Source organism: Pogonomyrmex barbatus, unplaced genomic scaffold, assembly GCF_055798465.1.
Source record: "Pogonomyrmex barbatus isolate J1 unplaced genomic scaffold, ASM5579846v1 scaffold15, whole genome shotgun sequence".
Lineage (NCBI taxonomy): Eukaryota > Metazoa > Arthropoda > Insecta > Hymenoptera > Formicidae > Pogonomyrmex > Pogonomyrmex barbatus.
The window spans coordinates 3,311,411-3,337,072 of NW_028297111.1; the positions used below are offsets into that span (position 1 = coordinate 3,311,411).

The window sequence follows — 25,662 nt, forward strand, 5'->3', positions numbered from 1 at the left end:
AGAAATCAGCCGTAAATTTCAGTTAGCTGAATTTAATTAGCACTTTGTTATTTCAACACATTGTTTTCTCAACAACAATTTATTCGGGATAAACCAGTTTTTTTGAAAATAATGCCATCTATTATAACGGAATAGGACATATATATATATATATATATATATATATATATATATATATATATATGTATGTATAAAAGATTTAAAAGAGTTGCACTATTACCAGATAATTACTTCACAAATCTGTAAAGAGTTAAAAGTAACAAATAAGCCATAAAGCTATAAAATACGAATGTTTCTTCTCGTAATATCGTGGATGCCGTAGTTCATTTTTATTTTTAGGTTTCTGCTACAATGAAAAAAACTTTTTATTGTCTGCTTAAAAATTGCAATCGTGCAATATAGATAAATCACAACTTACGTTACAAATAATCTGTCTGATATTTTCTATTTTACATTATCCAAAATTATTTCTTGCATCAATTATCCCAAATTATTTCAATTATTTTAAAGTTTAAAATATGTGAATAAATATTAAATGTGTGTCTAATCTCTGATTATTCATTAAATAATACGTACGTAGATAAGTATGCAAATATTACGTAGACGTACATAATATTTCATTTCTATAACAATTTTTTTATGAAATTGTAATCAAATTTTGCTTTTTAAATTTGTTTAAGAAACTGTTTTGCAGAAGTAGTTTTATATCAAAAAGCGTTCGAACATCATCACGATTCGACGTTCAATTTATTTGAATTAATGTTTAAAGAGAAAAAAAAAACATCCAAAACGATGTTTTCCTCAAGCAAGACAGATAAAATTGATTTATTTTATTTCTCAAATGAATTTTATAATAATATTTAATATTAATATCAAAAGTCTATTTATATAATTGAATAATAAATAATGTAGCAGAAATAAAAATTTAGATAAATTAAAATGAAAATTATCCGGAAATCAAAGTATCAGAAAATATAATATAATAATTACACACAAGAATACATACATTTGGAAAAATTAATGAAACGAAATAGATGTTATTTTGTTGTAGACAGAAAAAAATGAATTATATATGTTGCCATGCAATCATAGCAATATTGATCTTTTTTTTTATAATATTATTTATTTTTACAGGTTTACAAACAGAATTTTTCTTTTTTACATTTTGATCAGCAATCATGCTAAAAATAATGATTTTTGTAAAGTAATATTCAATTAATTTCATTCATTACAGGAAGTTGAAAGTTACTTCTTTTCATTTCATTCTGCGTTTTCATCATTGATATTATATGGCATTGTTATGTACGTAATGTTGTTTACACGTTGTTACGCATACGCGAGATAAAAATGTCTTGTAATAAGCGAAGAAATAATCAATTCAATCAAGCTCTCAATCGCGACAAAGATAAGAACATCATGTAATGTTTTCTCTGTCGTTTATAGCGGAAATGTAGCATAAGAAGCGAATATGACTTACCTTGCCGTGTTTCGTGTACTTGAGATACTGGTAATGATGATTATCGTAATTGAAGTCGCGGGGTGTAAGAGTAATGTCATGGTTGTGGCCCATCTTGCCCATGAGCATCTTCTTCCTCTGCATCTGCGTCTTCTTCGAAGAGTATGTTCGCAGATCGGCAACTGCAAAATTTACCTCTGATTAATATACTCTTCTCGTGAACACACGTTGATTGCAAGTCGCGGGACGACGAAATTACATTTCGTCCCGGCGCGGCGGCGGCGGCGCAACGCGCGTCGAAAATACTCGGTTCGTTAGCCCGAATCAATTCATGAGCATGAAATGACACTGTCGACAAATTGTACGTCAGAAATCGAAAGGCCGACTGCGCTTTTTAAGGGCGCTATTTTCCGCGGGGTACTTTCCGCCCATCCTTTCCGCCGCATGATGATGACGGGAGTGATTTTTTTTTTCCGTGAGATGCACGCGAAAGTTTGTCGTCGAATGCAGCACGAGGACGAAAGAAGAAAGACGAGAGAAGAAACGCGTAGAGGACATAACTCTCCCGCCAGAAAAACAGAAAAATTTTTATGGCGCGGAATCCGACTATTTAAGAAAGGATCCGATTTAAAAGCAGGACAAAGCGACAAAAAATAAAAAGATACAACTGGAGTTTACGCTAGAAGAAGATATATGTGCAAAAAGTATCATTTGTCCTGCAACATACAATCCCAAAGCATCGTAGTATGCTTTTTTTACGTTTCGCACTTGGTACCATTTTCATTTCAAGTCTTCATTTATTTCTGCAAGACTTGTTTTTGCAGGATTATATTAGATAAGATTATTATACATTAAATTCGACGAATATTGAATTTAAGCAAAAACTTCACCCTGATTGATCCCTGCATAAATATTTTATCTCACGCAGTGGCGCGTCATTTTTCATCAAGCTTACTAGATTTCCAATGGATCATCCGACCGCGAGCACGATAGTGTTTTAACGACACCGAATCTGATAATCGATATTCCGCATGTATGTTGCAAACTGCTCGATCGTGAAAGCGATAGCATTTTATTAGCTCATATTGACGTTTAAAACGCGAAAACAGCATGCGCGCGATATTATAGAATGGTTGATAAAAATACAACTACCTTTGAAATTAATCAAATTTGCGAATGAATCGCCCATTAATCGTACATACCCAAACGAGCCATTTGAAATTAGCACACGCATTCGATCACGATTGACGATCGTTATGATTTTTTTCGACGAGATACAAGCGCTACACCGATTCACAATTCTCTATAAAATTCAATTATCGCCTTGACATACGCCACGACGAACCGACAGATTGAAACTTCGTTCGTTGATATTCATTAATATTAATGAGCGAAATTTGAGTAAAATTAATTCCAGGTCTTTTTTTCTCTTCGTACATTAACGTCGCAAGCCAGAGATTATCTGTCTACGTAGTTTTAAATCTTCCACGAAATAAATTCTGCGAATTATTTCTGCGATATAAGCACTTCAATCCAGTTTACGTAACATTAAAACGTATAATAATATTAATATTGTTCAACATATAATTTTAAGGATAGATCTTTTGACATGTCGGACTTGCATTATTATCTATTATTCGTTTCTAATATTGAAATACACACACACACACACACACACACACACACACACACACACACACACACACACACACACACACACACACACACACACACACACACACACACCTGTCTATAAACATATTTATTTCTTAAATGTGTATATACTTTTGAAACTTCACGTCATATTCGCCCAGTCCTATTTAACAAATACTGCAAAACTTAAATTTTCGATAAAAAAAGGGCATTGTTAAAATTCCTGAAAATAAATATATTTTTTATTATTTAGTATTTAGTATTTGTTTTTGTGTCTAAAATATGATGCAATCACGCTTGTATATATATTAAGAGTAAATAAGAGTGAATCGTCGCGATTGGCAAATTCAATCGGATCTATTCAATCTTCCCTGTTTCTCCGATTCGACGACAATTCGCTCGATTCGCTCAACGTTTGCCGAGGTACACATCGCGTTGTACCTCGGTGTGTGCCCAACACACCGGCACTATTGTTCTTCACCGCCAATTATGAATATTCATGAAAGATTCACGTGTCGCAAAGCGCGATGCAAACGCGGCTCCACTATTGTGAAACTTACAATACATACGTATATTCCAACATGAATATGCTTACAAATTGATCTCGCGCATTAAATCTTGCAGAGTTGCTTTTTATAAGTCACCACTGACAGCATACTCTCTTTTACGTTGCAAATTGCCGATTCAGTCAGATTCTCCGTATGTCATTGTAAAAATAGTCGCGGTGATACAATTTTTATAACGCTTTCGCTTTCTCTTAATTTCCAGAGCCCATCCAGAGATTGATCGTTTTGTATGCATATTATGTTCAAATATTAATTCACATATTAGAATAACATAGCGGCATTGTTTGCCGCCCTACGTTATTTTTAAACATAACTAATTATAAAATATACCAACCAAATATACCAACCAAATATATAATTAAACTAATTAAACTATTGATCTGATTACACATATAATAAATAAACTATTTGGATTCACGCATTTTAAATGTAATGTGACCTTTGCTCATTTCTAATTAGAATTAGCAATATCGAATTCTCTTGACTGAATAATAACGCAAATTAATTTATTTATTTATTTGGTACTATTTTGGAAAAAGAATTCGGATAAGCATAGGATTTAAAAATAGATAAAAATTTTGAAATGACAAACGACTCTGTCTGTCGTTTTCATTTATTTTCTTTGTACTTACGTACTAATATTTTCCATAAGGGACAAACATATGTGTTTTAAATATACATTTTCATCGTGTTGCATTTTCTATACAAAAATTTTTATATTTTAATTGACTGATATCTTTACATTTTTACATTTGACATCATATATAATAAATACAGTTTGTAGAAAAGATGTCTAAAAAATATGTTGAAATTTTTCGGCTAAATAATATAATCCTATAAAATGTTTTCACGTAAAAAAATTTGAAGATATACAAATTACAGAACTCGATGACTAACCTGTAAAAAATAATATTTTTTCTCTTTTCTCAACAGTAATAAATAAGTTAAATTTAATCAAAAATTTTAATCAAAAATTTAAAAAGATAGGTAAAGATACGATCGTTTTATTATAATTAAAATATTAAATCAACACATAGAAAATAAAAAATAGAAATAAGAATTAAAAGTATGCTAAAGAAGCAAAAAATATCAGAACGAAAATAAAAAATGTTGAATTACAATTAGTCAAAAAGAAGCAAAGCAACAATGGTATGCGATTCTGTAATTATTTGAAATTCACTAAACTTTTCCCTCGTTTTTACGTTTAGACAATGTCCGATGAGATTAAATCAATGTCTAAATGCGTGGTCTAAATTCGACTCGTGCATATAGACAAACGTCTCTCACCTTTGCACGGACAAAAACCTTTGCAGGTGATGTGGACGGAGGTATGGTGAATGCAGTTGTGGTACTCGAGACGGCACGGTGAGCTGTACGTGCGATTGTCGCTTCCGCAGAGGAACGTAGGCTTCACCACGGGACATTCCTGGCATCTGTAACACAGGAAAAACGCCGACGGCTTTAAACTATAGGCGCGCTGTAAACTTGGCTGTCGACACGCGCGTGTTCCTAGAGACTGCCGTTCAGCAAGCGAGACAATACAAAGATTGGACTGCCAAGCGCTCGCGCGCGAGGGAATATCGAAGTTCGATGTTTTCTCTCTTTTCCTCTCTCTCTCTCTCTCTCTCTCTCTCTCTCTCTCTCTCACACCGTGCATCGCTTGAGCGCCGCTTGTGAATTTTGTTAAACGTGTCACTGGATATCGAGAACGAGATGACTATGAGTAGGCCCTGTACTCGGGAGGCGTAGCCCCGGTATAAAATCCCTCGTAAAAATTTATGAACCTTCGAGAGAGAGAGAGAGAGAGACGACGCGCCCCAAACGCTTTGCGCGGAATCTGGTCAGCCCCGGTTAAGCTATCGTAATGACACGTCGTTTAACAACATTGTCGATTATCCGTGTGTAACGCGAAAGGAGAGCTGTTGTTCGGTGATTTTCGGTGGATATTAAAGGAGGAGATGGAATTAGGGTTGTATTACGATAAAAGGACGATGAAAGTCCGAAGACGCACCGCGGTAGTCTCTTGGAAGATGGGATCAAAGGCACCGCTTCAAGAGGAGGAGAGTACTAATCGGCAGAACGGTGCTCTTGGGAGTCGCGACGAGAGGCTGGAAAAGTCTCGGGTTTGCTCACTCCTTCAGCGCGAGGTTGAATAATGAAAAGCCAAGGATGTGCCCGGGGAGTCAATTACAGATATGGCCGGGTTTAATCTCCAGAATTGCTTGCCTGCTGCCGTCTAAGCGCGCCATTGTACGTATTATTTCCAACGTGCTTTCGTAGCACTCGTGCACTCGTGCACTCGTGCACTCGCTTCGTCTTTTGTTCCCCGTTAATTCCGATACTGCGAGAAAATCTTCCGATTTCCTCGCGAAAATCTCATCGTCGGTGTGGTAAATCTACCGAATTTCTACCGAGAGAAAATGACCGACGTTTTATTTGAAGAGTTCTGGAAGAGTTCTACAGGAACGTCTTCGAGAATATAACATTCGGAAAAACACTTTGGATTTTATTGTGCACTTTACAAGTACCGTGCCCGAGTGTTCCGTGTTTCTCAAACATCTCCAAATATATTGATGATTGAAGAAAGTCCATCGTGATAAGAGAAGAAACATTTCCCCTCACATAGTTTATTTATTGCATTGATTCGTCTCGGGACTTACATATCGACCTACATTCCGAATAAAAGTGGAGAAAAAAAGATTCGCTTTGAAGTTTGTGCGTTTAAATTTAACAAAAGTTTTTCGAGCAAGACTGACGCTTGTAAGTCAAGACGCGTAATATGACGCGGGGCGGATAAACCAGGAACAACCGAGGGATAACCGAGATACCAGCCAACATAAACAGTGGCGTCCGCTTCATCTTGTGATAAAGGAGTTAAACCGACTTAATTACCACGTTACTTGGTTTAAACTAATTACGCGTTTGCGCACGACCACAAATTCTCGAAGGAGAACGTACCGACACTATTGTGGTCGAATCCGCCTTGCCTTACGGCGGATGGGAGGGAGTCGGGGGCGGCGGAGGGGGAGGGAGGAAGAGGATGAGCGGAATCTTCGTCAAAAGAGAGAAAGGACTTCCGCATTATGAACCGCGTTACGCGTCGATATTAATCGTTTCGTAATTCAATGGTAATTTTCGACGTGATGTTGTGGTCACAGCAATTGTCGACCGGCCCAGTTTTGCGGAAACGGAAATTCAGCTCGTATCGAATTAATTGTGAGGTTTATGCATGCTCACAGCACAGCATAAATAATCGTACAATCATTGACGATCTGTGCTTAAATTTCATATTTTGCACACATATTGTGTGTGAGAGAGAGAATGAAAGAGAGAGAAGAGTGAAAGAAAACAATCAATGACGAAACAAAGATGTATGGCAAGAAAAAAAATTGGAATTTAATAATGGTTAAATTAAATTCTTTCTTAAATAAAGCAGTTTTTCTAGATAATAATAATATTAATTAAAAAAAAAAATAAATATAATAAATTTTTACTTTTCATAATTTAATTCACACTTTATAGATATAAATAAGTTTCAATGAAAACGTTCTTATAATACATTACAGGAAAAATACAAAATCTTTGAAGATATTCAAAATTAAACATCTGGCAAATAAAGTAAAGTAAAAAGTCTAATTTAATTAGTAAAAACCTAATTACGACTTATTTGAATTGATCGATAGACCATTTATTTACCGATCGCTTAATAGCAGATCATTCTCGGAGAAAAATATTTTTCAATTAAATCGAGATTTGATTCAGCGAGACATCGGTGGGATATTCAGCGAGGGAACAAATCGTGTAACTGGAAAAGCAGAAAGGCGTGGCGGATAGTAATGCCGAACACATGCCGATCCACCTTTAATCCACTCCTCTGTATCGGGAGACCAGCCGCCCGAGCGAAGCTGTCTGTGAGAAGCTCGAAACTTTCGTCAGGTGGCATTTGAACTTTATCGTGTCTACTTTGGATGTTCAGGATAAACCATTACCTCTTCCTCTCGACGATACTTCCGTCAGACCTAAATCCAACAGTCGAAACAAGATCGTAGTGCAGCAACAGAGAAAACGTAAAAAAGTTTTTTTTTGAAAATAGAAACGAAAATCGTCGCTGAAATGAAGTTGTACAGCGTATAAAGCTTGACGAATTGGATGCTGGAGAATAATGTTATCTACTTTTGCATGACGAGTTGCCGGTATTACAACGTGTAATTAAAAATTCATTGAAAATTAATATCGCAAGGCAGTGTTTAATTAATCGCCTGGGAAAGTTCTAGCATATAATTCATCGTCGACGAAATGAAAACGTGGAGTGCACTTTATTCGGAGAAGTGCAGCAAGATATAATTAACCGACGCTGATTATACCGGTATTAATTAAATTGAATTCTCTTCGTTTGGACTTCAAATCAATTAAACGTATGAATGATTAAAAAAGCAGGTTATTTACTAATGTTAAATTATCTTGAAGCATGAGATCAACCATTTGTTTTATTAATTATTACAAGTTATAATTATGAGTATTGTAACGATCAACTTAGATCTTAGCAATTACTTCGCTTTAATAAAAATATATTTAATTTGAATCATTTAAAATCACAAAAAAATCACAAAAAATTGAATATCATTTAAAAATCTTTGCTTAAAAAAGCTATCATTGTATTTGCATTCAATTAAAATTTAAATAATATAAATAATTTGGATGAGTATTATTTTTACAATTTTGCTGATTGCGTAGTATTAAAAATATTTGAAAAGTCAAGAAATGTGTGTATGTGTATGTATATATATATATATATATATATATATATATATATATACATTTCTTGACTTTTCAAATATAATTATTTTAGATATATTAATATATTCCAACATACTTTCGTGTAGGTACGTGCCAAAATACATTTATATAAAATTATAACTAGAATCCTATCTCGAAATCTAGTACAAATTAAAAATCGAAAATCGAAAAGTTTAATATACTAAAATAACATAAAAAGTATGTAAAATCATAAAATATCACATGTATATATATCATTTTAATGCTAATAAATGATCATTCAAAGAATAAATAACTAATCATGTAATTTTTTGTAGGTTTTGTCATATCTTAAAAACGATATTTTTTTCTAATCTTCACTGACACATTTTTCATAATATGCTTTTGATATACTTGGACTTGAGAAGAATTTAAACATAAGATTTAACTTAACTAGATGTAAATCTTCTCTCGTATCTTTCGAAGAGTATCTTTCTTTATCGAAGAGTAAAAACTTTGGACTTGCATAATATAAACTTAAAATATATAAAGCAAATTTTATAATAAAGAAATTTTTAAATATATAAAAATATATAAATGTTAATCGAATGCGAAAGATTATCCTACGTAAGAGACGTTCTTTTTGCCTGTCTTGAGAAAAAGAATCGTTTCTCGTTACGATTAATAATAAGAAAACAATTTTATTTTATCAACAAATAATTCTAACGAATAAACACTCAGAAAAATTTCTCAGCACAATTAAAAGCTAAACAAAAAATTCTCGCGCCAATTAATATTCGTGGTTAACTAAGGTTAACTAACTAACGCGTTAAGTAACTCTTTCGACCTTCAAAATTAAGACCTTCAATCTCGGAGAAACGAATAAAACTCCTATTTGATCCCACGTTTGAAATACGTTCATCGTTGTTATAGCATCGCTGTGCTTAAAAAATACGACAGAGACACGATGTCTGGATGTCTATCACGTCATCATTGTCACTATTCGCGATTTTTTTCTTCCATAATCTTCCTTTCCATAATCTCCGATTGTCTCGGTCACGATATTACGATGTGTGTACCGAGAAAACAAGATCGAGGCATTACGCGATGATGCGTAAGCAAGCAAAGCGAAGGGAGAAACAATCGCAGATCTTTCTTCCGTCTCAATTCCACTCGTGCATTTTCGCTGCGCTCTGTTCCGTTCTGTTCCCCTGTTCATCTCGTTCCCCGTCACCGCGCTTATATATATATCCTCGAACTTTTGATTTACGCTGCCTCGATGGAATTCCATGAATGCGAAATGTAATCCCCTACACATCCCCTCCCGCTACCGTCTCTTTTCCTGGCCAGTTACCTCGGGCCATATCACCACCCCTCGACCAATGTGAAACTTTGTGTTTCAATCGTGCCCTCGAAGTAACAAACGACGGTAGCTGCCTACGGGAAATATATTTTCGGCAAAAGGGTGGGCGATTTATTTAGAAAGAGGAAGCGACTGGACGCGAACGGGAGCTCACGGGGAGAATCAGGGGATCTACGGGAATTTCCTCGATCTGCCTCTCGTGAAAAATCCGAAAAGGAGAGTTTCTATAGGAGTTTCTATATATAAAATGGAAAAAATGGACTATTTATTACTCTCTGCTAGTTGACGTTAAATATCTGTGAGCACTAACGTTCATGGAACGTTGTTCGTAAAATGCGTAACATCTCTCAAGCTGAATTAAAATAAATTTTGACTTTTAATCTGTCAAATTGTACTCGCTAAAACGCTTCGCGATAGTCTTTCTTATAATTCTCTAATCATTCGAATCAGTCCAATTGATTAGAATCAGCAAAATTATATTTTTTTGGAATTTTTATATGTGTTCAAAATACAATAAAAATTTATTACTTCAAATTTATTAAAATAATAATCAATCAAATTAAAATAACGATAGCGTGTTGAGCTTGGCGCGTTAATTTATATTGAGAGAGAGATCAATGATATTCATCTAAAATGCTCTATATTATCATTCTATAACTATTGATAATTAATAAATATTATTAATTATCTATTGGAATCATAAGTATTTTGCATTTTCCTCGACAAAATTAAATTAACTTTATTAGAAAGAACAATATATTTAAGGATAAATTAAATACTAAACTAAATATTTAATATGTTAGCAATCGGGTTTTTTTACTCTCACAAATCGGCAGATAAAACAATAAATTAATTGCTCGAAACAAAGGTATTTCTATATAAAAAAGTAATTTTTTAAATAACAATGCCAATAAAATGATATATAAATGAAAAAATTTATTTATCATTTTATCATAATTTCAAATTGTTATGTTATATTCTAAAACTTTTAAATGTATATATAATTTGACGTAGGAATTGTCAAATGCTTCACAGAAAATCCATTAATAACAACCGAACGTAAGTATGTGTATATTAAATACTCGCACGTATGTATATTATTATTTTCATTGCAGTCATTCACTTACCCACAAAAAAAATTAAATTTACATTGCACTGTAGCAAAATTCAACTTCAATCTTTGTATTAAATTAGTTGCAATTATAAATCACAATTTTTCAACTTTATTTTTAGTAAATAAATTTTTTTTATATAAATTTAAATAATAATATTTTAAATAATAATATTTTTTTCGGAAAAGTTAAAAGAAGTTTTTACGATTTCCGCAGTAATCAATACAAAATTTCTAAACAATGATATCTATTATATAACAAAAATATTGCACAATACGTTTTCAGAATCATGCGTTTTACGATTTAAAATCATTTTTTATATTTTTATAACAGTTCCAATAAATTATTTAATATTGACATTTGAATTGTCTTTCGATAACAATCTATCTTTTCCGTAAACATCAGTTGTTATGCAATGCGCAATTAAAATCTGTGGTTAACATCAATATTGCAATATATTTCATGGATATATATTTGTGTGTGTGTGTGTGTGTGTGTGTGTGTGTGTGTGTGTGTGTGTGTGTGTGTGTGTATTTCAAAATGTAAGTCATATAGAACGTTGTATAAAAACATATTTAAGATATACATCATCAGTTGTTATACTTTATTACAACGTAATTTTTATTCTCCTTTCATTAAAATTTTTACATATTTAAATATTTTAAAAAGATAAGCAAAAAGATAAGCTTATTTCATGAGTATGAAAGATATGACATAAGATATAGATAGACATAGAGAAGATATAGATATGAAACATAAGAAACAGATCCCAGAAATTTTATGAATTATATTTTGAATATCAAATCAAGCAAATTAAATAGAATTATAATTCCGAAAAGATAGTAATTTTATTTAAAAATTATTACTAAAATTTGAAAGAATTGTATAAAAAGATAAGTTGCGGTATTAAGGGTCCTGACTAGTCACCGCGGCTATATTGGAATCGTGACATCATAGGCGAGAAATAACACAATAAAGTTTATGACGGTAGTTTTGCAAATAAGGAGATATTTGACTAAAATAACACCTGACATGGTAACTTTAAGACCCACCTTTGTGAAAATGGGCGGCTGCTATCCTTTCCCTTCCCGATAGTCAATAAATAGCTGTAAAAGGCATGTGAAATGAAACTTGTTCAGGCAGGAAACACACGATTTGACAGCTGTTGGAAGAAATGGAAAAAAATGCTTTCACATATAATGTCCGACGATAATTTTAGCTGCCGTCCATTTTTACGACTCTGGTAAGTACGAAACAAGTCATATCTGTACGATTAAGCACACAATAACGAAAATAGTCGTTATAAAAAAAATTTCATTGTCCGCATGTCACTTGTATAAAGATAAACAAGGACAAGGATAAGATGAACAAGGATGTATGAGCTTCTATTTTTTTCACTACGACGATACGTCGCTACTTCAACGCGGAGTTCTTCGCTGAGTAGTCAGGGGCCTTAAAATTTTATTTTAAAAAATTTCAAAATCAAAACTTATTATTTAACATAAAAGATTATTGAGAATATTTAGATTAAAATTTTTGATATTCCTTCATTTATGTACATCTCCTGGCATATATCATACGTTTAAAATTTATAACTGGCGTCATAATTACAAATTATATTTCAGGTAGTCTTTAAAATTTATGATAACAAAATATTCACTATTAAAAATACTTTGCGTTTGTATTAATATATTATAATTATATAAAAAAATTCTATATCTACTATCATCATGAATTGTAGATAAAACAACGATAGAAACACGGTTTTATAGGTAAGTTTTTATAAATAAATATTTTTATACATATCTATATAAAGACGACAACAATGACAACAATGACAATAAAAATAGGTGAATAAAAAGAGGTCGCGTCAAGTCTCGCTAAGGAAATATCGGCTATAAATTGGCCAGCAAGTCTGGAACTGAGAGTTAAACGCGTTTTCGCGGAACGGTCTGTATATCGACTTTAAAGCTCCCTTCGCAGGGCTGGTTCTTTGACGAAGACAAAGCGTCGGCTCGCGGCGCAACGTGGGAAAAGCTGACTCGCAAAAAGAATCTCGGCGAGTGTTCGAGCTGTCTTTGTCAGCGCACGACGATTTTTCTTGACGATCGACAGGAGGAGTCGTTGCTATTAACGACCCGCCGAACGTCGCACGTCGGAGAAGCTCGTAATGAACGAGCCGATGTCGTCGTCATTGTCGCCGTCGTGACGACGACGATGGTGCTCGTAGGATCTATCGGGCATTTCCCGTTTTAATTGCGAGGCCATATTCTGCACTGTTTGCTTATAATTAACGAATACGCCAGCGAACACTTTGCGAATTAAAACGCCTATCATCATTCCCATTTTCACTACCTCCCGTCTCCCGCTTCTGTTTCTCATTCTCTCCTTTTTCATTCGGATCTCGACGTTCACTTACAGCACCCCCAATCCTCCTCCATCTCGTCGTGCTCCTCAGCCGCGTGTAATCAGTTCTCAATACCATACACCATACACGAATCCGAGAGCGCGCGGAATCTATTTTTCAATTATCGGAAATTCCCACGGATCAAATCGACGGAAAGAAGAAAGCGGTGGCAATGAAATTCTTGCCAGAATTAATCGATTCTTACTTCTCTTCGATTCTCTTCAGAAGTGAGAATCGAGTGTGAAATTCAATCAAAACTCGAGTCTCATTGTTGCGATCCGATGATGAATATGTACGACAACCCTCGTACATATAAATATTTATTCAGCTCTTTTATTTACCAAAATCATACATTTCATTGAAAATTTTGCCGTTTACTTTTCTCGCAAATTTTTTTTTTAAATTTAAGCAATCATATAATTCATCATGTAACCTAAAGTTGCTTTTAATTCAGAATATAAAAAAAGAAAAATATTCGTGACAAATGCGAAAAATTAATTTATTAAAATGCAATTGCGCAATTTAAAAAAAAATTTACGACATGTGATTTAGATAATGTTGACGAGGTGTTATTAGTTAATGATGATGGAATATGATGATGATCGTAAAAATTGACAAAGATGTATTTCGGAATAAAAATCAAGTACAAAAATTCATAAGTGTCATAAGCGTTAAATCAATATAGACTTTATTTTGAATAGAAGAAAACTTTGTTACTATAAGTTGTATAGGTTATCTATCTATCTTTGCAAATATAAGAATTCTTTTACAGAGAAGTTCTGAAGTGCTGATTTAAATTCGCGCGTGCAATTATCCATAAACTGAAATCGTTCAGGCTTTGCTTTTGACTGCCTTTGTCACCAGTAGTCATAGTTTTAGGTAGTAAAGAAAAGATCGGCAAACAAGCAGATTCACTAGAAGACCGAATAGTATAATATAGCACAACATGTACACACACACGAAGAAGAGGAACGAAGACGAGGACACGTACGCTTGAAAATCGTCCAAGCATATCAACTACGCGACCAACGTTCAAATCTTGAATTAAACATGAGAAAGCAGTGGTCGCAGAACCGCAGGACGACAGCAGAAAGGAACATACGGTGGGACGTTCAAGGCAAATGAGACGTGTTCTTACTTTGTGCAAAATTCCGTTTCTGGTTACTGCGACTGCAAACTAAATCCGATCCCGTTGCCCAGTAGTAGCTATCGATAACGGCTTGTCCTTTATCGACCTTTCAGGTCGATAAAGCTTTCGAGAAAAACGGAAGAGCTGCTACACAAGAGAAGAATTAAACGCGAGAATCAAACTCGTTCTTCTGACACGTGTGAAAATTGGAAAATCGGTTAAAGAATAATTATTTAACAAGTTAACCAGAATCGCTTGTTGTTAAAAAGAGGAACTGTCTCGCCTTACTAATTATAACAAAGGCGAACGAACGACGGCAGAGCGGCAAGCTCTTGTCTTGCTGAAATAGAACAAGTGGCCGGCCGGCGTGCCTTTGAATGTACGCTGCAAATTGCAGCCATCGAGTCGCGCCATCGCGCGCTTCTTCTTGCCGAGGGAAAGAAGACTCCCATGGCGCAATACGATTCCGAGTTGGATTCAAGTCGACGATGTTGTATGAGTTGTACCGAAAGCCCTCAATCTTAATGACAGCTTCTTTAACCAATTCGTCGTCGACTTTTTCTCACCTGAAACGCTGAGATACCAATAGCCTCTGTGACTAGAACTAATAGAAAACGGAGAGGTTTTCGCGAACGCTGAGAGATACAATTAAATCTATTGTTCGCCACAAAGCCTTATTGTCCTCTCTAAATAAGGCTTATTTTTATATTTTCCAACTTAACTTTTAACTTTTATTACAAGATTTAATTACTTGGAAATTTAATAAGTAGACATTTTTTATCAACTATCGGAAAAATCATAAAGGTTTCCCTTTTTCTAACAAAATTTTTCTAAATTTGAAGAATGTATTATTGAAAATAAAGTAGGAAAATCATAATTTTACCAAAGGTACGTTAAATGAATCAATAGTTTTTGTAAAAATTCATTTTTCTTAAGATTTATTCCAAAAATTCTCGTTAAAGAATTTATTATAAAAAATAAAATAGGAATTTATTAAAAATGCAGTAACGAACTAATCATCTTTATGAGAAACTCGAGATCATATTGCCATGTTTTTCAGAAATATTTTTTCATAAAAACTATATTTGATACAATCTCATTATTATGTCAACGAGATGAAAGGTATTTTTCTATGGTTACAAAATTGTTAAAAAAAAAAAAAAAAAAAAAAAAAAAGAAAAAAATTGAAATTTCTGTACATTCATCTATTTTTCGGGGAAATCTCTTCCTGGCTCGACTTTTCATTTGGCACTTTTCATGTTTCAAAAACAGAACTTTGGATGAGACAGAACTTTGTATGACAATATGGAGTTAGTATGTTATCAAATCTTAACGGCAGCAACGTAATTGGGAAGCAGTACAATAACGCAGTACGCGGAAGAGTTCGTTAGAGAGTTGTAGGTTAACGACGGCTCCTTGTCAATAGTGTTTTCACGCAATTTCTCACGAGGTACTTGCAAAGTTGTTTGCAGAGTTACCGCGAGAAGACAATCGGAGACAATCTCCTACAATTTACGAGAAATAAATTTTGATTCCGCATCTTCCTCAAACGTGATAAACGCACAATGACCTCGCACAAGCAAATCGAATAGATAGAAAGATATACGGAATTGCCAAAGAATTGCCAAAAACATTTGCATTGCAAGCTCGCGAGTGAATAATATTACTAAGATTGCATTTCCGTGATAGTGTGCAAATATTATGCGAGGACATAATTTCGGGAAACATTGATGTTGTTGATACTATTTTGCAAACTACTTGCCACGACCTAAAATGCAAAGTAACAGCGTCTTTCCGACATGGCGATGCAACAAATAATGAAAATTGTAAATTTTTGCACAAAAATTGTGCAAGAAGAGAATGCCGATATATTTTTCTGCTATATCCGAAGTCAATTTTCAACGCGTTGCAAGGTACGATAACGTTCTCGGATAATTGAAATCGGTATCTATTTTCCCGGATGAAAGTTTCGATATGGAAGTTCCCGCGCGAAAGTTGTCTCGCGTAAAATACATCCACCGCATATTAAAAAAGTATTGCGGTGAAGTTTTTTTATCGAAGAAAGAAATATCTAACTTTATTGAAAGTATAAAATTCGAAAGCAAAAAGTCTTTTCCTGTAACACTTTTAAACATCTCTAACATGTTTTTAAATATGCAACTGACTCACTCAAAATATTCTGTAAATTTCACGGATAGAAGATGTACCACATAATTTATGCATGCCCTCGTACAGGACTCTTTGATCCCAAAATTTAATATATCGTTGTTCTATCTTATTTGAACCAATTGCATTATACTACATTACGCCATATTCTACATTATGGTAACATGGGAATAATACAGAAAAGGAGGTACTTGTAAAAGAAGAATGTAAATGTAATGTTAAAGAAAGATACTGCATAAGACAGTAAGACATAATTTCGCAAAATTATGTAGCATCTCGTTTCGTATGTCGGATGTAATCTTTTATCATGCGTAACGAATTTCCGAGAGGCACGATCCCAAAAAAGGTAGTCGAATATTCTTTGCTCTGCTGGTTTGTGCAAATTTAAATAGGAAAAAAGCCTTCCGTCAGGCTTCAACTCGTCTTCTCTCTCTCTCTCTCTCTCTCTCTCTCTCTCTCTCTCTCTCTCTCTCTCTCTCTCCTCTTCTTTTCTTCTTTTCTCTTCTCTTCTTCGAGTCGTTCCCTTCTTCGTTCTTTTCTTTCAATGTTTTTATTCCCTAGGGAAGAGTATTAGTGTGTGCAAAGTTCTTACACGTATCGTCAACTTCTGTTTGACGTATCAAATGAAAAACAACTATAAAAGTGTTTTCATGATAGAGTTATTACAAAATTGGAATTCCTCGCGGAATTACATAAAAATTAATAAATTTGCCTGATAAATTGAATATATTGCTTATATGATATCTATAATATTACTATAATTTTTAAAATATACTATTATAATAATCCTTAACTACTACACTACTAAAGATATCAATTTTTTTCAAATTTTTATTCATATTTATTTATATTTTATTTATATTTTCCCAAATATTGTTTAACACATATAGTTTTCTTATACATATTAATATTGGTTCAATATTCGCAGTTTAAAAACCGCCTTAAATGCTTTTCTTGCGTATAAATAAATATATTTCATGTACATGAGATACGAATCAAATATAACTTAAGATTAGAGAAGTTTAATTTTATAAAGTAGTAGTATCATATAAAATTTGTTGCAAAATTCCAAGCAAAGATACAATTTCTTCGTTATTTGATATCGTTTATGCAATTGGTCAAAAAACTGAATATGTAGAAGTCATAGATTTTAAAAGTCGCCAGCGAGATATAAAATATTGGTTTTTATAAATGTTACATATTTCATAACATATAACTAAAAAATTAAAAACACATAGATAATTCGTTACAACAGTAAATAAAAAAATTAACAGTTTAAATTATTCAGATGTAACGACTTGATAAAAAAAAAAATCACTGATAGATTACTATAATTACATAATTACAATATATTTTAATATAATCATGTTTATAAACAATGCATGTATTAGAGAGAGATTGATAATTAGCAGTTAATCAATTCTTTCGTGACAAAAAAAATTCAAACTTGCAATTCTTGGAATATCTAATAAAATATCTGGAATATCTAATAAAATTAAGTATGCTTTAATACCGACCATCTAAAAGTAAAGACACAAGTTTTTCAAAATACGATGACGACAGTGTTTTCAATTTCGCGCTCGAGAGACTTTATTCTCGAGGGAAAAGTGTTCGATCTCCAAAGCGAACTTCTTACGAGGTCCATTTGACGCATCGCTTGACAAAAGAATAGAAAGAATCCTTCCCGATTCTATAAGGTCGCTATCATCGCAATTAATTATCTGCCTGGCTAGCTATCTGCGCGAAGCTAATAGTAAATCTCCAAATCTCGAAGAATTTCTCTCTAGCCAAATGAGAGTAACACGTATTTCCATTGCTCAAGTTTTCATCCGTTGATGTTTAACGGGATGAGTGTGCAACAGAGATAACGTTTACGTAAAACTCCGCAAAGCAAACTGTCGAAATGAGATAAAGTTACGTGTCTGCCATTTCTTTTGGTACACACGGAATCTGTACAAGTCCAAATAAAAGATCAAATTTCGAAAGGATATTCTTCGATACGATAATCCTTCCTCCTATAATTCACGACGCACGCGCTTCGAGAAAATTTTTTCCCGCTTCGCCGTTTTACACCCCCCACACACACATACACACACAGCGCGCGTGTACGTGTGTGTGTGTGTGTGTGTGTGTGTGTGTGTGTGTGTGTGTGTGTGTGTGTGTGTGTGTGTGTGTGTGTGTGTGTGTGTGTGTGTGTGTGTATGTATGTATGTATGTATGTATGTATATATGTATCGATGCAAAGGATTACATTGCAAAATGAAATTCTCAATTCCGCTCGGGAAATTTTCTTTCCACGGAGAAGCCGCGTTTAAAGTTCGTGCGGTTCGTGCACGAGCTGATAATGCCCGTTTGACGTGGCTTGCGAAATATAAACACGAGCTGTGGCGCATTTTCCGAGCGCAACGTTACCTCCGGAACTAATTTTTCCTGAAACTTTGCCCGTCGTATTAAACAGAGGTGCGCGCGTGCAATGCGGCTTTTCCAAATGAAGTTTCCGGAAGTATTCAAGAACCGTCTGCAGTCCGCATAAGGATCAAGGTCTTATTCTTACCGCTCGTCTTTATACTAATATTAATAATCTCGTGTCTATGGCATCTACTCGGAATATCATCCAGAAAAACGTTGTTGTAAAGTTTCCGAATATTCTTGAGGAATCTTCTCAAAAATTTAAAAATTGCTTATATTCAGCAGGCTTATGGAAATGAATGTATGTTTTAAACACTAATTGTGATCAAAAGTTGATCAAATAAATAAATAACAAAAAGATAAAAAATATTTTTAAAAAAATACGAATTTAAAAAATTTAGAAAATAAGATCTTTTCGGTGGAATTTTGAGGTTCTGAAATAGACGAACGTGTGCCAATATCTCGGAGAAACTTTACATTTTAATCGAAGATTTAAAGTAAATCCGTGCAACGAGATTAAACGGTGGATAGTGAAATCTATTGTCACTTACTTTGATTCATCTTGATCGTCGTCATCGTCCTCGGAATCAAAGAAGGCGTCATCGTCGTCAGAATCGACCGAGGTTTCGGTCCTCATCCGTCGCTGTTGAATTGCACGAGATTTCGGAATTACTATGTCCCTGAAAATCGCATTTGTACAATCTACAATTAATACAGCATTTAGTTGTAGCATAAAAAATTCATTATGCTTTAAATGAGTAACTTCACTTCACTTTTACTTGGCAAAAGTCATCTATTTCGCAATATTTCATTGTACTATTCTATTTAAAAATAAGAGATAATAATTATTCCAAGTAGGTATATAGAGTTGTTTTGATACAAATAGATAAGCTTGTAAGTTACTTATTACAAGATATTATTAAATATCGAGAAAATGTAAAAATTTCCTTCTGTATCGTGGATATAATAATAATTTTGCTCCTATCTCTCTTGTTCGATGTAAAAGTCTTGGAATAGTTAATAAACTATAGAACAGATTTTTTTTTGTATAAGAACATAAGGTACAACATAAGATTGATGGTTCAACTTAAAAATTCTATTTTTAGTTGTTCTATTTCAGGCCTGAAAAACTTGGAAGAGCAATTCGACGCGTGCGATTTGCATAGAATCTACTTTATTCGATGAATTAATGCTCGTTATGAAGTTTCTTGTCCTACAACTCTGCCGAGGCACTGGAGATACCACGCCCCAGGAATTACAGGCGCGAAGCGCGAATTAGCTTTATACGGAACAAAAATTAAATGACCATTATTCGAATTACGTTAAACATAACCGCGTGTTAAACTTCTACCGGAATTCAAGCGGCGCGTGATTCTAAATCCCGAGTTTCACTCTGACGTTCGTCAACAGATTGACGACACAGCCACCGCTTTAGCGCAATCAAGTAAAATGTACGAGAATTTAGTGTTTTTTCTGTTCTTGATTTGTTACTAAAGAAACTATGTCTACTTGGTAGATACAGTTTCTCGTTTCATTATCGTGCTATTACTTTTTCTGTCCGCGGCTGCGAGACGATGTAATCACATTTACAGCGGCGAGTCCGTCAAAAGTTATCTTTCGTGATTATTTAACGTGGTGTGATCACTTTTTATGCTTTTATGCCTTGGAAAAATCACGATACTTTTAAACATTACGTAGAAGAAAAAATCGAAATATCAAATTTCAAAATTTCCAATATGAGATTACAGTAATCAATATGGTATTTTTATATATTAAATACAAAATATATTTCAAAAATGTTATTCAAAAAGTTTTTGATTTAATTTTTTCTCCATCCAATTTTTTTTCTCATTTATTACTGATGATAAAACATATCTTGCATAGATAAAATTAGAAAAACATTGATATTCATATTCGTTAGGCAAATATTGTTACTTTCTCTGAAGTAAATCCATAAGGAAGTAATAAACATAATTTTTTTAATTCACTAGTATAACGTATATTTATAAATCTTTGACTAGTCTACACAGTCTTTGGCATAATTTAATAATTTTCGCATTTTCGCATTTATTTTCTATTTATTAATTAGAACATTACACTATAAGATGGATTAAATTACATCTATGTATATAAATCGCTGACACATTGTTTTTGGACGCAAAACTTTTGTATCACACAGATTTGATCGAATGCGAAAGCAGGATCGTGATGCATGAAAGTGAAACCTGCGCCGATCAGTAATAATACGCATATGATGGTACGCATCACCAAATTAATCTCGAACGGGAGTATCGATTTATCGAGGCCCATCGGGCTGCTTAGCCGTTAATGACGCATTAAGGTCATTTAATGTCGTACGGGTGTTTCAAGATGAATACCACCGATCGAGGTATCCGGACGCGGGATATGTATGCGCGCATATATCGCCTGTGGAAATGTCCAATTACAGTTAATTGGCAATAAGCACCGCGCGGGGAATCAGTGATTACCGAGACGGCTTCGGTCGGTCAGTGGTTTAATGCCGTTTTGTGGCGATTCGATATCGTCGTTAATATCAGCGTTGTTTAAATGCCAACGTCGCGTCGGTGGTGTCTCAACAAACGTTGAGAATTTCGATTATTTGACTCCCCCTGCGAAAATTGACGCGTCACCATTTTTGACCAGGTCACCAGAGAGATGAAACGAGCAGGGAGAGAGAGCGCTTATCGAAGATCGCCACTTGCGCGGCATGTAAAATTGATAATTTCCGCGCGTTGATTTCGTTTGCGACGAATTAATTTGCTCCGCAACGCATCGATGCGGACAATGAGGATCTTTCTTCTAAGAGATTAGATAGATAGATATTTCTTAGATATATTTTATTCAAATAAAGACCGAAGCACTTTAAGTACTATAAAAGCTATAATAAATGATAAATTCCGAGCGGAACAACAGAAAGAAGATTCGTCACGTTTTTACATTCCGTAATTGTCGTATGTATCGCGTATCTATCTATTTTCTATCTATTATTTTATAGTAATAGATTGCAAGATTTATTTTTTATTGAATTACATGTGTTACATGTCATATTACATGTTCTTATTGAAATACTCCGAAATTGTGAATGTTTTAGAATCCAATAGTTTGGAAATATTGATAGCCTGCTTCCAATATTAATTAAATATCGATACTTCACCTTAACTTCACATTTCATTTAATGAAGCCAGATAATAATATATAATACAAAATATAAAATACATAATGTTGATGACAAATAACAAAATAAAACAATTTATTCAATATTTCAAATTTTTAGTATATAGAATATATATTTTTATAATATATCTATTAATTATTCATTGTCATAAATTTGATAGAAATTTGCTAGAAGTTTCCAGATACTGTCCTCATTACAAATAATAAGTAATGTTATATTATATAAAATTTTTATTATTAATTATGTAAAATATTTACTTTTCCGTGTAGAAAATATTGCAAATTAAATTAAAACACGTATTTTTGTAACGTTAATTTAAGTCTAACTGCAAATGTATTTCATCTCGAAACATCAATCTATTAGAAGATATAAAAAACAAACAAATATTCGATATTTACCCTGATTTATGAAGCTCCTTCTTCGAGACGCAGACAGCTGTGAAAGTATCCTCCAAGAGGCAAAGTTCCTTTTTCTTGCAATTAAGTGGGCGACAAAGTTCGCCTGAAATAAAAAAACAAAATTGATCTTGTATTTCTCATATTATAAGCAAGAATATATATTTTCCATTACTCCATAGAGATGAAACTCCATATTTCATACAAATACAACAAACTTAAATATATGTATGTACTTTGAAATTTCTAATAAACAAATATTCTCCAAATACCAATTATTTGGAGATCTTCTAAAGATTTAGAAAGATAGAGAAATATTTATTATAATAAAAAATTTATTTATTTTATATCACATTAATTTAAAAATAAATCTGAATAAATTGTAAAATTATGATTAATAAACAAGACTAATTAGTTGTTAAAAACTGAGATCTGTTTTAATGTGATATCAGAAACAATCATTCATGATAGAATTAATGCTCGATCTTATCAGACAATTCCTTTTCAGAACATGTCTTTTTTATTCATCATTCTTCTTTTCAGTGATATTTGAATATTATTGGTCATAAATAAATAGAATCGACTAATATATGACTAATCCAAATGATTATGTAAATTTAATATCTATGTATGTATGAAACAATTTTTTAAGATTTAAAGTAGTTATTTCTTATGATGCTTATTTTAAATTTAAATTTTACTTTTTTCTAAGCAATTTTTTATAAAACCGTAGTATTATTTTTGAATATTATTCAATATAAAATAATTACTATAAAATTATTTCTTCTTTTTCATGCTCCTCTCCCCCCCCCCCTCTATTTAAAAACAAAATTTAATATGGAATCAAGAATTAATTACATCGATAATGGATGGCCTTCTCTCGTAATAATAAGAACATCTTATTTTGAAGAAGAAAAAGTAAATAAAAATGAGTACAGTCATTTGAGTTTACAAGAAGGAAAGCCACGATAATTATGAAGTCGATCGATATTGTTATCGATCTGAATGAATTTTCTATCTACAAGCCGAAATGAGATAAGTAGATCCGCCATGAATGGTACTTCGGACATCCGTTACGCGCATATTTCTGAGCATTTCTATTCGCCTGGAAATCGCCAACAAGCGATATTGGTCGTTCGAGGGGGCATACTTTTATATCTACTACATCCAACCATCGAATTGGATCTCCCTCTCCATTAACCAAAGTCAGAACCAAACATACCGCCGATGTCTTCTCCTTGTAATCAATAAAATGGATATCCCACTTCAACTTCTGGCTCTTTAATATATGACAACCAAAAAACGAATGCGAAACGAATGCGGCATCGCAGACTTATACTACTTAAGTAATAACATGTTTTCTACACCTCGAAGAAATTTAATAATTTAATTTTCTCCCAAAAAAGATTTATATTTACTCACAAATAAACTTTTTATTGTGTATTTGTGCAATTAATTTATAACTCATGTTTGAATGTTTATAGAAGACTCAATGTTTTGCAAAATTTATAAATATATAATTGTTTCTATTCATATAAATGGTTAAATTATTTATTTTCAGCTTGGCAAAAGAAATCAATATTTAAAATTATTTGTAAGAAGAAATAAAGAAACACTCTGTTTATGCAATTATGTAATTATTTCCCTACTTAGATGATATTTCCACGCGCATATTGTTGACTTTTATTTGTAGCATACAAGAAAGTCATAGCAATTTGAAAAATGCGACGAATAGAAGCAAGAAATAAATGAGCAATTGACCACAAGAGCGAGTTTTCGCGTGGAGTATAAAACTGGCTAATGTCCAGACAAAGTTGCCAACTTTTTCGTGTTGCAATATCGCAAAGAATTGTAGAACATTCAAATTAACTATTCTTCCTTTTAAGATTTTTTTTTTTTTAAATAAAAAATAATAAACTTTGTTCTCTTAAAAAAAGAATTTACACACACGCACGCACGCACGCACGCACGCACGCACGCACGCACATTACTTATTCAAAAAGAAAATGTGCTTTTTGAAAAAAATTATCTTAATTACAATAAGATAGCATATTAAGAGAATAATAATTAATTGAATAATGTATGATAAACCATGCTGAAATTTTGCTAGAAATGCAATAATTATAATTGGGATATAGAGCAGATACGATAGTTACATTATTGTTATTATTACTAAAATAATCGTACGATTCAAACCACGTGTGCATGATTATCAAATGGAAATAACGCTTTAGCACAATCATTTTAGTCACTTTGCTTTTACGTAATTAATTGTAAGTTCATCCGCAAGCTTATTATCGTATCACTTATGTTATTATATCGCTCTGACGTAAATAACATTATCATAAACTTATGAAAATTCGTTTGCAATATTCACTTGCATGCGATAGTTATAAACATTTGCAAATATTTTTATGCATAATCACGAAAAGTTTATTTGAAATTTGAAATTTTATTATTAAATCAATTTAAAATAAATAAATCATATTATGAATATTATCATAAGCACACAAAAATTTATTTCTAATTATATTTATACACTTTTTTATTAAAAAGATATCGTAAAATTCTAAATATATTTAAAATATAATTCAATATATATTTTTTAGATGATAATCCTGCAAAATATAAGTCACGTTGTAGCTATAAAAATTCAAGTTTAATCTTTTATGTGATAGTTATAAACATTTAGAAATATTTCATAGCGTGCCAATGTTGCGTAAAATCATTCTATGTTTCTTCTCACCGAGATAACATGCGACATTTGCAGTGGAAGACAACGAGCATTTCGAAAAAGAAGGCAGTCGCGGCTTCTCTCTCATAAATCGATAAAAAGAGGCGCTCCCATTCCATACATTAAAGATTTCAAAATATCCAATTAAAAGTTTCTTCTATAAGAAACGCGGAGCTTGTCTCCCGGCGCGATGAAAGCAATATCGCATAAATGGAGATTCCATCGGGTCGGAATTAGAGTCATCCGTATATGAATTAAGAAGACTTGGACTCTCTCCTGACGGCTTAATTTCGCGGAATTACATGAGAAGGGGATGACTTG

The 25,662-nt window shown here is 33.0% G+C and overlaps 1 protein-coding gene across 2 annotated transcripts in view; it reads right to left on the bottom strand.

The window, feature by feature from the left end:
• Window positions 1–1,399: 1,399 nt before the first annotated feature.
• Cow (Proteoglycan Cow) overlaps window positions 1,400–25,662 on the bottom strand; it is a 157,253-nt gene continuing 132,990 nt past the window's right edge. Inside the window, exons 3-6 of one of the 2 annotated variants that reach the window (XM_089073293.1) lie at window positions 22,611–22,713; window positions 19,568–19,696; window positions 4,963–5,108; window positions 1,400–1,638 (exon numbers count right to left, since the gene is read on the bottom strand). In XM_089073293.1, coding sequence (XP_088929419.1) covers window positions 1,415–1,638; window positions 4,963–5,108; window positions 19,568–19,696; window positions 22,611–22,713 — 602 coding nt within the window. In that variant the 3' untranslated portion in view covers window positions 1,400–1,414. The remainder of the gene's footprint in view (window positions 1,639–4,962; window positions 5,109–19,567; window positions 19,697–22,610; window positions 22,714–25,662) is intronic. The other variant, XM_089073294.1, reaches the window with a different exon arrangement.